We start from the raw sequence: 15,055 nt of genomic DNA, 5'->3' as shown, positions 1-15,055 counted from the left end.
CATGACGCCAGCATCCCACCAATTTAAAATGTCAATTTCTCCACGTGACTCTGATCATTTATTTATTTGATTAAACATCACTCCACTTGCCCACTTGCCAACCCAGAAATTTCAAAGAAGCCGCTGGATATTTTTAAAAAAGAAAAAGAAAAAGAAATCGGAATTCTTACTTACGCCCACAGGTTCATGAATCTCCTTCCTTTTCCACCGATATAAATTCCGATCCAAATTATCCTATCCCAAATTCGACTCTCTCTCTCTCTCTCTCTCATCCGAATCAAACTGAAAAACCCACCTCATAGCTAGAACTCACAAAAATCTTATTGATATGGAAGGAGAGACCGTGTCTATGAGTTTTCCGGCGACCTGTAGCGGCGAGTGGCCGGCGTATCGCCGGAGCTCAAGCTTCAGCGGCCTCTTCCGGTGCCTGACAGAGACGTGGGGAGACTTACCGTTGAAGGTTGACGACTCTGAAGATATGGTCATATACGGGCTTTTGCGAGACGCCGTTACCGTTGGCTGGACGCCGTTTAATTTAACGCCGACGGACGTTAAGCCCGAGCCGACAGATGAGCTGGAGCCGGCTACGACTTCTGCCGCCGCTGCTGTGCCTCAAATGATGGTGCCGCCGGTGAAGGAGGAGCCGGCGGTGGCGCCGCCGAAGGGGAGGCACTACAGGGGAGTGAGACAGCGGCCGTGGGGGAAGTTCGCGGCGGAGATAAGGGACCCTGCGAAGAACGGCGCGAGGGTCTGGCTGGGGACGTATGAGACGGCCGAGGAAGCGGCGCTGGCTTACGACAGGGCGGCGTACAGGATGCGTGGCTCGAGGGCATTGCTTAATTTTCCTCACCGGATCGGCTTGGACGAGCCGGAGCCGGTGAGGATAACGGCGAAGAGGAGATCGCCGGAGCCAACTGTATCGGGGTCGTCGTCGGCTTCGGATAGTGGCTCGCCGAAGAGGAGGAAGAAAGCGTTGGCGGCTGGGCAAGCCGAGTTCGTAATGGAGAGTCGGTCCAATGAGTTTCAGAAAGGACAGTTGCCAGTTGGCGAGCAGCTATTGGTGACTTTTTAGATTTGAGCTGTCTGGGGAGGGCAGAGATCTATAGGCCCTGTTTAGTTTGTCAATATATCTCTTAAGCTTCAACTGGACGCAAAATTGAAAAAGAAAGATGATTGAACTGATTTTATTGTATTTTTTGTATATATATATATATATATATATAAGATAAGAAGCTTGAAATGCCCAACATCCCATCATTCTCGTTATTCCCAAATCATCTTTTTTAAGATACGACGCAAGCAAGACGCATCTGAAACAGATTATACACGTGGCATGAGGTGATGGTACTGATTATTATTTAATATACTGGGCCTGGTTGGGGGTGGATTGGTATGAAATTGGATCGAATTAAGTTAGATTCTTTCTTGAGGAAACAAATAATAATAAGGTCAGATCGAGCAAAAGGAATATTGTATTATATATCTCAATTATTATTATTATTTTTATAATATAATATAATGGGGAAAACAAGTCTTGTGAATTGTGATTAGTTTAAATTAAATAGATAATAAATATAAGAAGTTATAAAGAATTTCAAAAATATTTATAGAATAAAAAATGGCATCTAGGATGGATGGATGGATGGATGGGCAATTTTATTTATTTACAAAAAGACAAATCATATTTATACCTATTGTATTTGTGCTCAAAATAAACATGTTGTTGCTGTGTTTATTTGCAAGCGTTTGAAATAATAATAATATATATTTGTAAGTGATGACTCACCCACCCACCCCCATTATTATTATTATTATTATTATTATTATGAAATCGTGTTCTTATTATAGTTTGTAAATTAGCACTTGTGTGTGTGTGTGTGTTTTTTTTTTCTTAGTCAATTAAGTTTAAGGATATTTGATGAATTTAATTATGTAGTAAGGCTTGACGTCTATATATTTTCAATGTTGACTTTCTTGGATTGGCTCAAAAGCAAATGACAAAACGTCATTATAATGTGAACGGAATAACAAGCTTAGAATGATATAGTTCACACATATTTTCAATTAATGTTTACAATATATTATTTATTTATTACATGGAAAATACATACCATATTTATTCAATTTTATATAAACTGGGAGCTAGGCTCATAATTAAATTGAATATATATATATATATAAATAATATTTTGTTTTATACCCTTCCTGTATGGTCAATATATTTGACAACAAAGGACGACATCTATCTATGATTGACGGATGATATTGAAGTGTGAAAACTATATATGAAAAAAAAAAAAAACCTCTTCCATGGAAGCAATTCCATATATTTCTTCCCTTTCCACGCTGCAAAATTTCCAACTCAAAACATATCATATGGCAATAGACTGAGATGGCAAGCAGACTTTTTCTTGGTGCTTCTGCTTTATATTGTTCATATTAATAATAATAATAATAAACAAAATCATTGCTTGCGTTAAACTAGAAACAGTTGTATTTATGTATAATTTTTTATTTAAATTTGAGATAAATGGGTAAAATAGTTTATATATAATTTAAGGAATAAATACTTGCAAAATGAACTATTATTATGATTTGGGTTATTGTTACAAAATTCTATAATTTATTTTTAATATTTAATTTTTTTATATTTTTTTCTTTAAAGACTCTCCTTGGTTAAGTCAAATTCAAAAACCTCCTCTCGGTCTATATCTTTACTTCTGATATTTTGGACCTTTAATTATGAATCACTTAACCTTTTATAATTAAAATTAATTTTAAAAACAATTGATTTGGGCAATTAACTAAGGTGTTTAAAAAATAGCAACTACAATGACTTTAAATATTAAAAAAAATCACAAAAGAATTACATAAAAATGACTCAAATTATATATGAGTTCTGGGTGTAATTTACCCATCAATATATATATATATATATATGATTCATGTTTATGTATCATTTGTTTTAAATTATACTTAAAATAAAAGTGATTAAAGGGTAACTATTTAGAGTTGGGAACAAATATATTTCTGAAGATTCTTATGAGTTATTTTTTTTTTACTCAAAAGCCTCACCTAGAGATATTTTTAAATTCTTGTGGTTTAAAAATGCTTTTAGAAATCCTTGTGACTTAATTTTTTTGTTCAGACATGTCATATAGATATATTTTTAAATTAACAAAGAGGGTGTTTGTACAAAAAGTAAAGAATAAGAACTCCTAGAGATATATTATATTTCGAAACTACAAGAGTCTTCGTACAAATGACCCAAACCCCATAAGATTTAAATACAATTTACTTATATTTTTTAACATAATAAAGAAAACTCAATTATAGAATTGCAATGGTCAGATTTTATACAACCAAACAAGAAAAGTAGAATTTAGGAATTGCCAAAAATCTTAAACATCAAAAGGTTGTATCTTTGCAATCTTATATTATGTAACTAAAATAGCACAAAAGATGCAAAATGAGTAGATCTAGAGACGCAAAATGAGTTAGTTACTCGACATGATATTTGCACTAGAAAAATTAATTTTAGTGACAGAAAAATTCATTACTAAAAATAAAAATTGTGTTACTAAATTTTTTAGTGAATAATTTTTCAATCCCATCACAGATCTATGACGGAAAGATATCCCGTCACAAATTTGTGATCCCGTCATAGACCCTTTCAAAAAATTAAAAAAAATAATATTTTAAAATTAATTTTAAAATAAAAAATAAAAATTTAATAAATAACAAGAAACGTTTTTAAAATTTTAAATTATATATAATAAATAAAAATTTAAAATTAACATTAAAAAGAAAATATTAAAAATTTGAAATTAAAAACTTTTACTGTTTTAAATAAAAAATAAAAATAAGATTTATTAATATAATTACATAACAAAATAGAATACATTTATACTATGACTACTAAATAACAAACTAAACTAACAAATAATTTAAAACAATACTAAATAACAAATAATTTTGTATTGTAACAAATAATTTAAAACAATACTAAATAACAAATAATTTTGTATTGTAATATTGTAACAAATAATTTAAAACAATACTAAATAACAAATAATTTTGTATTGTAATATTGTAACAAATAATTTAAAACAATACTAAATAACAAATAATTTTGTATTGTAACAAATAGTTATTTTGATTGTTATTTAGTAGTCATAGTATAAATGTATTCTATTTTTGTTATGTAATTATATTAATAAATTTTATTTTTATTTTTTATTTAAAACAATAAAAGTTTTTAATTTCAAATTTTTAATATTTTCTTTTTAATGTTAATTTTAAACTAAACTAAACTAACAATACAGAATAACACAAAATAACTAAAATTAAACAAACAAAAAATAACTAACTTTAAATAATTAAACTAAACTAAACTAACAACACAGAATAACACAAAATAACTAAACAACACAGAATAATTAAAATTAAACTAACATAAAATAACTATTAACTGAATAATAAAATTAACCTTAAATTAAATTATCTCCAAAAGATTAAAAAAGCGATAGTAGTGGCACAGAGGCAGCACCGGCGAAAGGCAGTAGCGGACGAAGAAAACAGCGCGGAGAGAGATGGGGGAGAAGAAGGAAATTGCAGAGGGAGATGGGGGAGAAGAGAGAAATTGCAAAAAGAGATGAGAAAAAAAAAATAGCGTGGGGAGAAGAAAGGGATGACAGAATTTTAAAGTCGTTATTTAGTGATGGAACTGAGAGCCCCGTCACTAAACAACGCCCATAACTAAACAATGAATTTAGTGATGGGGATGTCAACCCCATTAATAAATTTGTGATGTGGCTAACAACCCCGTCACTAAACAGCGAATTTAGTGACGGGACCCGTTACTAAATCTTAAATTTTATATAAAATTAATCTTAAATTTTTTTAGTGATGGGTGTCTGTCACTAAATTCGTCACTAATTTGTGACAAGTATATTCTTGTCACTAAATTTAAATTTTCCTATAGTGTTGGTTGCATTAAGAAGATGGCTCTAGGGTTAAGATTTAATAGGTGTTAAGTAATCAATACTTAAATAAATGTTTTGAGAATTAACAAAAGTTAAACACTCAAATAACACTTATTTTATTAACTTAATACTTAACAGTTAAAATTTATAAGTCTAGAGCAAAGATTCAAATCAATTGAACAAAATAAAATAGGTTTCATTAAGATTTAATTTGATTGAGTGGAGATTTTATTGTTTACTAGAAATGACAATTGAGGTTAGAGTCAAGATTTAGATTGGCTCACTTGAGGTTTTGTTGAACATTGGAAATGATAATTAACCCTATAATCTAACTCTTAGTTTGATTAATCTAGATTTAATTGAGTTTTGGAATCAACAACCGAGGTTCTTCTCGACTTAGTTGAGCCTACTCAACATTTTAAAAATGAGAGTTAAGTTTTACAGATAATGTTTAGTTTAGCTAACTTGAGCCCCTAAACATTATGGATTTGGCAACTAATGCCTTCAATAGAACCAAGACATTAAAAAGACTCATTAAAACTTGATCATTCAAGGCCTTATGAACATTCCACTATAAAGTATTTTATTTAAAGTTGTTGCTTTACTTATAGTATTCATTGCCATATATAGTCTAAAGTGTGTAATTATTGTAAGAACTATTTTTTGTTGTATTATTTTTCTAGAGTTTGATCAAAATTAAGAGATTGTAAATAAGTTTATGAGGTGAACTTGATGAAAACCTCAACAGTTTTAATAATTTATTGAGATGGGTGTAGGCATAGTACATGCCGAATCATTATAAATTTATTGTGTTCTTTTTATGATTATCAGTTTTAAATATCTTGTAATATCACAAATCATATATTAGTATAAATACAATTAAATAAAATCCTCAGACCCTTGAACGGGCCAGCAACATGTCTATAGCCTAGATTGCAGCCTTTCCCAAGCACAATGGTCCAAAACCAATAGTTCAATTATGGACTGAGTATAAAATGTAAGGGGATTGTTTATCCCTCGACTTTTCTCTTTCAGATCTATATATCTTCTCTCTCACAAATTTTATTCTTAGCTTTTTAGTCCTTATCTCTCTATTTTTATTTTTTCTTTTTTAAGACATCACGTCAAAGGTATTTGTATATCACAAATCAAGGTCCTAACTTACGTGCTTTGGTTTCATTGTTTGTGACTCGACCAAAATATCGAAGAGTAAGTTTAGCTCTCATAGCCCTTGGAATGCTAACCTCTCTAGTGTCTATGTAGTCATAGTCGTTATCATATTATTTTTATCTTTTCAATAATAATTAAAGAAAATTATAATAATTGACTTGAGATTTGATATTATTACAAGAATTATCCTTATATTTTAAAAATAACAATAACTCCCCTCCCATTAGATAGAAGTAAATGACAATTTTACCATATTTTCTCTTCTATTTTATTTTTCTATCACTCCTCTATTTGATTTAAAAAAAAAAAAAAAATCAGTGATCACCAATTGCTTAGTAATCCATAGGGTATTTGAAGAAATAAACCCATATGCTAGCAAAGGTTTATTGTGGGTTGGGATGTCTCTATAAGGAGGGGAGATTGATAACAAATGTTGTCTCACGAATAGTTGTTGTTATTGCTGTCACTTTGGATTTTTATTGTTGCTATGTGAAAAATATATTTATTTATAGTTTAAGAAATTCATATAGTTTCAAAGACAGCGTGCTAGGTATGTTTTTCCTAATAGAAAAAATATATTTAAATTTTAGAAATTTCTAAAAGGAGCCAACAATGGGGTAACAGTGCTTGCAACCATTGCCGTCGACGAGGCATTCTCTGCAACTCCATCAAGAACCCAATCCCCGGCCGGGTCCAAGAGACATAGAGAGATAGAATTGGGAAAAATTGAGTGATTGATGTTGGATGCCATCATAGAAGGCGACATGGCCCCGTTTGTTACAGTTTAATTAAAAAAATTATAGATTCTAGTTTCTTAGATTGTATCTTCTAAAACTTAGAATAAGTTGTGAACATGTTTGCTGCAACTTATTAGAAGTTGTAGTTAAATAGTTGTGGTATTTGATAACATAAACTGTAAAATAACTTATTTTTGTATAATTATCCATAATACCCTTAGTAGTTATAGAATGAAAATTTAAAAATTAATTAGTGTATATGTATAAGTTTCAAGTGTTATAAAAAAATTAATTAAAGTATAGAAAGAGAGAAAGATGACGAGAGAGATGAAGAGATCTGAAAATGGAGATGACAGTGGAAAAGAAAAACCCATGATTGCATAGACAAAAGGGTAATTCTTTGTTAAAAATAAGGACAAAATTGTCATAAAAATATAATTATTTAAGCAGAAGTTGTAAAAGCTGGGGTATCACAGTTTTGAAAAAATCAGCTTCTACCACTTCTAAAATCTAGTAGAAGATATAAGTTAGAATTCTATAAGCTAAAATAAACACTACATCCCAATTTTTTTGAAGTTAGAACCTAAAAGTTATCACTTTTAAACTGCAACAAACATGCCTATGGTAGCGGACGTTTGATATTAATTGGTCTGGCAGTCATTAATGGGTCTGTCTAGCTAGGTTGGATTTGATTTTTGGATTTTCTCAACCATGGGTGTTTATTTTTATTTTTATTTTTTTATAATGGGTCATCCCTCTAGTATTGTGTTCGCAAACACAAGTTATCATTTTTGAAGTGTTGCCAAACTCCGATAATTGCAAAAATACCATTCAATCATTCTAAAAACCAAAAGTAATTTTGGATCAACAAATTTCAAACCCATAACTTCTCTAATTTAATTTAAAATACATCTACTTTACCATTACACTAAATATTAATTTTTATTTAAATTTCGTATACAAAACTAAATGACCTTCGAGCACCAATTATCTTGAAATAAATCCTCTCATATTGAAATCTTATTCATTTAATACCTATCTATTCTATTATTATTAATTATATAAACAAACAGGCCGGACATTTGGTGTTACTATTTTTGAATCTTGTAAAAGGTTGACAATCTAAAACATGCCCTTCAATAATTTTAAGAATAAAAAATAATTGTATTAGTAAGTTTCAAACCCATTATACCTTCAACTTAAAGTAAACTTATTTTACCATCATACTAAATCTTATCTTTATTTAAAATTTGTTACAAAATTAGATAATTTGCAACTTTCAATTGCCATCAAATAAATCTCCACTTGAAATCTTATTTATTCAATATTTTATATAAGCAAATCCAACTTGTTACTAGGATTGAACTTCTGTCAAATTTTGGTTATTCCACAAATACTATTCAAAATTTAAAAAAAAAAAAAAAAACTCAGCTTTAAGTTCGTTTCCTTTTATTCAAACTCTATTTTTACTCTACTCTCCCTTTATTCAAATGTTGGAGGAAAAGTTAAAAACCAAATGAGAAAAAGAGAAACCAATCGATGATGTCATATATAGTTGTAGGAATCTTCTTTGTCCTCTTTTTTCTCCATCTTTCCTCACAGAATGGAGAAACCCAATTGCATTATGGGGTTTGATTTCTAGAAAAGAAACCTATTGAGGTGTTAATTTGGAGGTTGGCTTAATAGAGATAGAGCATTTGATTATGATAAAAGAAATAATATTTGCCAAAAAATTATTAGGGGCATTGACAAAGAATGAGGAACAATTTTCTCAATTGTTTGGCGTGAAAAGTGAGAGAGTCGAGAGAAATAAAAAGGTTATATTAGAAACCTAAGAAAGTTTAACAATGATGATTTAACATTAGGTGGTTTTTGCAACATGTTATGTAAAATATGGGTAGATGTAAATTTTTAGGATTAAGCTACTTGAACATAACTTTTATAGAAACTCTTACTGAAATAAATAATTTAATTTTTGATTTATTTTTTTTAGCTTTTGTATCCCGCCCATTTTCTCTCCCCCCTCCCACCCATTCGCACTGCTCTCTCTCTCTCTCACTTTGTCTCTTTCACCATCTCTCCCTCAAACCCACACGCTCTCTCCCTTAAATCCACCTCAGCTAAGAGAACTGGTCGTCGGCCCCCCTTGCTTGCTCGACTAGCGCCGTGAGCACCACCGTCGCCCCCCCACCGCAGCCAGCACCTCCCGCCATCGCCCTTCTCCCCCGCCGCGAGCACTGTCCACCTCGCCTCTCCCTTTGCTGCTCGCACCGTCCGACCCCACTCGCCGTTGCCCGCCCCCACACCGCCTCTCGAACCAGCATCGTTCGGCCCCATCAAGGTGGAAATTACTGGGTCTTCCAGTTTCAGTTCTGGGCTAGTCTTTTACAGGAAACCCATCAAGGCGGTGGACGAAAACCCTGGGAAAACGGCGTATTTTTCGACCCATTTCACGTTTTCGATGTCTCCTCAAAATGGAGACAGTTTAGCCTTTGTTCTGGTTCCCATTGGGTTCCCTCTGGATGTGTTCAACGGCGGCCCCTTTGGGCTGCTAAGTGAGAAGAAATTTAGGACTCTTGCTATTGAATTCGATACATTTATGAATGATGAATTTGGTGATGTGAATGGCAACCATGTTGGAGTTGATGTTAACAGTGTAGTTTCGGTTAAAGTGGGCAACGCTTTTTCTATCAATTTGGTGCTGAATAATGGTGAGAAATTGCAATCTTGGATCGATTACGAAGCGGCTAGAGATTAGGCTAGCTAAATTAGGGGGAATGAAGCCAATCAATCCTTTGATTTCTTGCCCAATTGATTTGTCTAGGATGTAGAAGAAAGAGGAAGTGTTTATAGGCTTAAGCTCGTCAAATGAGAATTCATCCCAGAGCTGTAATGTGGATTCATAGAGCTTTGAGCCTAGGGTTGTGCCCTACTAGATGCATTCGCAGCCTCTGGATCCCAAGGCTTTCTCGGAGAAGATGAAGGCCCTGCCCCTGCCTAAGAGGTGCAACTGCCTATCGAGAGTCCTGGTTGTGCTGATCTTCGGGACTGGATGTGGGGTTTTGGGGCTATTTGTTGTGATGTTTATATGGATCATGTATGGGGGGCCGACGACAGTGCTCACGGCGCTGGTCAGGCAAGCAAGAGGGGCCGACGGCTAGTTTTCTTAATTGTGGTGGGTTTAAGGGAGAGAGCGTGTGGGTTTGAGGGAGAGATGGTGAAAGAGACAGAGTGAGAGAGAGAGAGCAGTGCGAATGGGGGGCGAGGTGGGGGAGAGAGAGAGAGAGAGAAAATAGGCGGGATACAAAAGTTAAAAAAAATAAATCAAAAATTAAATTATTTATTTCGGTAAAAGTTTCGGTAAAAGCTTATGTACAAGTAGCTTAATCCAAATTTTTAAACATTAGGACTATTCTTTGTTTTTATCCCAAATTTTAGGGTATGAGTGTGCTTTTTTATATTTTAATGTTTAATCATGGTTAGAAATCGCAATGCAACGTTAAACTTCAAAAGTACATATTACCTTTTTTTTAAATTTTAAAATAATTTTTATAATTGTCTTAAAACTTAAAAAAGCCACGATTAATCCTCCTTATAACTATTGCTCTAGTTACTTAGTTGAAGCTCAAAGCTTATTAATTTGCTTAATACATATGACATCTCCTCAATAATTAAAAAAATATGATATTTAGTCTTTAAAGTATAAAACGTTAAGATTTGGTATCTTAACTATTAAAAATTATTATTTTAATTTTTTTCTATAATTAAGAATAAATGGAGTAGTTATTTACGCCATGTAAAATGTCACATTATATAAAAAAAATCATATCAACAAAACATATTAGATTAGATTTAATATATAAATATGATATTTAATTTTTTAATAATTAAAAAATATGACATTTGCTCCCTGATATAGAAAAAAAAAATTGAAAAACAATCTAAATTTCATAAAAGATCTAAAAATATTAAAAAAAAAACTTTAATTTTATAAAAAGACTTAAAGAATTCATAAAAAAGACCTGAAAATATTTAAATTTCATAAACAGACCTAAAAATATTCAAAAAGACATTTTTATGAAATTTTTAGGTCTTTTTATAAAATTTATCTTTTTTATTATTTTAAGTCTTTTTGTGAAAAGTTTAGATCTTTTATGAAATTTAGGTTTTTTTTTTATGAAATTTTTAGGTTTTTTATATGAAATTTTGATTTTTTTTGAATATTTTTATGAAATTTAGGTTTTTTTAAAATATTTTTAGGTTTTTTTTGCAAAAATTTTAGGCTTTTTTTTTTAATGAAATTTAGGTATTTTTTGGGGGAATATTTTTAAATATTTTTTTATGAAAAATTTTAGATCTTTTTATCAAATTTAGGTTTTTTTTTATATAAAAGTTAAGTCTTTTTTTCAATATCAATGATCAAATATTAAATTTTTTAATTGTCAAAAACTAAATATCATATTTATATATTAAATTTAATATAATGTATCTTACTAATATAACTTTTTTGTGTGACATGACATTTTACTTAATACAGATAACATTTCTGTTTACTCTCAATCACATTAAAAATTTAAAATAATAATTTTTAATAATTAAGATATATTAAATTTTTATATTTTATATTTTAAAAACTGAACGGCATATTACATATTTTTTCATTGTTGAGTAGTTGTAATATATTTGAAGCCTTACTAATAAATATCATGGCAAGGATCATCATCATCATCATCATCATATCAAACACAACAACATTAATAGCAATCAGTAAACTCATTGCATTTTTATATTTCCAGTGACTACACATTATTTATCCCATTTTGATTCTTGTCCCTCTGTATTTTGCAAGAAAAGGCCAGGCCCACGCGTGCAAGTTCTGGGCCGGCCCAACAGAGCACGGCCTTTAATCACCGGGTCGTGCGTGCAGCAGGAGTGTAGGTATGCACACAATGCCCAGTGCCGCCTGCCCTTCCCAAAAGCATTAATTGAAGTGGAACATACTCTTCTTGATGAAGCCTTCCCCCTTGGCGGGCGCACACACACGCACATAAATATATATACTGGCCTCCCTTTTACAAAAAAAAGTACCTTTATACAATGATTCACTGTTCAAAATATAGGACAGGTTTTGTGCTGGCAGAAACAAACTCTTGAAACATGTTTTTTTTTTTTTTATCTAAGATGTCCGAACTTTGTCCAACTAATTTTTAGGAGCGAATGACCTTTTCCTACTTCCAGATATAAATTTAAATACGAACATAATTTATATATATCCAGAACTAAATATTATATCTCAATACTAACATTTCATTTAAAACTCTAGGTACTTTATCATTATACCATGTTACATGTTTTAAATTTGGGCATATCCGGAAAAGTCAATTCATGGATACATTAGAATATATATAGCAATAGATATGAAATTTAAGACAAGTAATTGCAAATTAATTAAGAGACGGCTCTGATATATAATACAAAAAGTAATTAAATAAAGTACATTACAATCATGCATCCACTCGAACAAGTCTGAAATCATCATCACCCCCTAAACTGACTGCAGACACCGCAAGGCGCAAAACCAAGGGAAACACACACACACACACACACACACACACAAATAAAATTGAACAATATTAATAATTAAGCTAATATAATAGACCATTTTTTTTATTTAATTACAATATATATATAATTTTTATTAATAAACCTAGGAACCCGTCTGGCCGCCGTGCTGCTGCTGATGCGCGTACTGCTCCGCCTTTTCCTTCATCTCCCTGGCCTTGCCGGCGAGCTTCATCTTGGCCTGCTCCAGCTGCTCCGCCCCCAGCGGCTGCTGCCCCGTCACGTACCGGTAGATCCACGCCAGCACGCCCACCGCCGCCATCCCGAACCCACCCGACGCCACGAACCCCCCCGCCAGCAGACACACCGCGATGGCGGCGGGTACCAGCACCGGGCTGAATATCACCAGCAGGGGCGTCACCAGGGTAAGCCCTATCACCGTGGCGGCCAGCGTCAGCGCCGACAGAACCAGCAAGGATCCCCCGGCGGTCACGGCTGTCGCTGCCTTCACCAGCTGGTGGGACCGCGGAGGCGGCTGGTCGTGGAGGTGCTGCAGCTGCTGGTAGTAGTGGGGCTCGGCCATTGAAGGCGAATGACGCTGGTGGAAATGAATGAATGAATGGAGGTGGCGGTGGGGGGTGGGTGGAGATATATATATATATATACAGACAGAGAGAGAGAGAGGGAGGGGGGGGGCTGTTGGTGGGGCACGTGGTGGAGAGAGGGAGAGGCGTGGCGAAGCGGTGGGCATGCATTGGGTTGCATGCTGGGAGGAGGGAGGGGCTTGAGACACGTTGATGGTTGGATTCGGAGGAGGTGTCCAGGCCAGGCCAGCTTATTTGCCTTTCAGTTTCAGCTAAAGTGGGGGAGCGATCATAGATGACGACGATGACGGTGATGATGATCCGGTGCGGTTGCCTACACCGCACCACCACTCTTTAATGAAGTTCGATCTAGTGTTCTTTTAAATCAACTTAATTTTATTACGTAGATTACAAACGCCACGCCATTCTTAGGATTTAGTAATCCAAATGTAGGTGGTATTATTAATAATTAACGCTTTGAAAATTGAGTTTATATGTTTTGATCTTACAAAATTTGTATAAATTTATGTATTTATAAAATAAATATCATTATAATTTTAAAATTATTTAAAATTCTCGTTAAATTCTCTATTTGTGTGACTAAACCTTTCCCTTTCTCTATTCTCAAAGCACGACAATGTTGGCGCTAACAATTGATGGCGTTGACAACAACAACGGTTTGCAATAAGATAAGAGAGATGAGACAAAGATAATTTTACACATCGTCCTTAGGGAAAAAGTATTTAATTCTTCAATGAATTCAACATCGCTTGCTTGAACTTCTTTAGTTGAACAATGACAAGTCTTTAATCATAATTTTTTGACCAAATGGACCCAAAGCTTTGGTTATTTAATTTAGACACTCCTTAAATTTTAAGATTCCTTCATAAATTATAAAAAAAAATTAAAATTATTCATCACACTCTTAAATTAGGCACAATACCCTTGAATTGTGGCATTTTAAGGGATTATCATATAGTTAATTTTAGAAAATTCAAGGTCTTTGGCCAGTCTATCTATTTTTTAATATTCAATGGTTTATAAATAATAATATATTAATAATCTTTTAGTTTTGTATATTAGAATATATAATCAATTCTTTACAAATATATATTTTGAACATGTCTTAAAGTTTAGTAATTAGAAATAAAAAGATTAAAACATATATTTTTTTATTCTATAAAAAAAAGAGGAGAGAGAGAGGAGGCGAAAAGAAAGAGAAGGAGAGAATAAATGAAGAAAGGAGCACTTAAAAATGAGGAAAAGGTGGAGAAAAACCCCTATTTAAAATATAAATGTTAATCCCATTTTTTAAAATTTAAATTCATTATAATATTTAATAAATAGCTAACTAGATGATGATATTTACAAATGAATTGTATACATAATTTTTTATTTATTTCAAGTTTACATAATATAAAAATTTATATATGAAAACTAATATATTTAATTCTTAAACAAAACAACAAAAACACTTAGAAAATCAAAATGCAGAATCGGACAAAAATCGTGGGTCTAAAGGAGTTGAAACGAAAACTCTTGTCCTATTTTTTCAAACCGCCATTAATTTGGACTAAATTTTACTGCAATTTTTTATGATGTAATTTGAGAAGGTTTAATTAATTTAATTACTAAAAATAATTTGAAATATATTTACACCATAATATATTTTTATTTTATTTTTAAGTTAAGGCAGTATTTATTTGACTATTTTCTTTTAGTTTATGAATTTGAAATTTAAAGTTACATAAATTAAGAAAATCATATATTTATAAAAATCAATTTCAAAATATCCTAATATATATGGAAATGCCAAGAAGTTGTTTTAGCCGTCCCCACATAGTTATCATGAAAAATGAAATCTATATAATTAAAACGCAAGATATTTAAATAATTTTTAAGCTTGCAGCTAGCTATATATCAAGATGGTGTTGATCCTCCATCTCTAGGCCATTAAACTTAAAGCCACCTCGATCAAAGCACTAGGTCTACCAATCAATCTGATAAGGTCTAGGCT

General features: G+C 32.2%; 2 protein-coding genes across 2 annotated transcripts; one reads left to right on the top strand and one right to left on the bottom strand.

Annotated features, from left to right (window-relative positions):
• Positions 1–216: 216 nt before the first annotated feature.
• On the top strand, positions 217–1,192 carry LOC127796469 (ethylene-responsive transcription factor 2-like). The gene has a single exon (XM_052328622.1). The coding sequence runs from the start codon at positions 329–331 to the stop codon at positions 1,070–1,072; it is 744 nt and encodes a 247-aa protein (XP_052184582.1). The 5' UTR covers positions 217–328; the 3' UTR covers positions 1,073–1,192.
• An 11,330-nt stretch (positions 1,193–12,522) lies between these two features.
• Positions 12,523–13,074, bottom strand: LOC127798148 (oleosin L-like). The gene has a single exon (XM_052331495.1). It carries the CDS (start codon positions 13,035–13,037, stop codon positions 12,600–12,602), a length of 438 nt encoding a protein of 145 aa, XP_052187455.1. The 5' UTR covers positions 13,038–13,074; the 3' UTR covers positions 12,523–12,599.
• Positions 13,075–15,055: the final 1,981 nt, after the last annotated feature.

The sequence above is a fragment of the Diospyros lotus genome, chromosome 3 (genome assembly GCF_014633365.1).
Source record: "Diospyros lotus cultivar Yz01 chromosome 3, ASM1463336v1, whole genome shotgun sequence".
Taxonomy (NCBI): domain Eukaryota; kingdom Viridiplantae; phylum Streptophyta; class Magnoliopsida; order Ericales; family Ebenaceae; genus Diospyros; species Diospyros lotus.
Note: the sequence above shows the minus strand (reverse complement) of the source record. Positions and strands in the feature narration are given on the sequence as shown.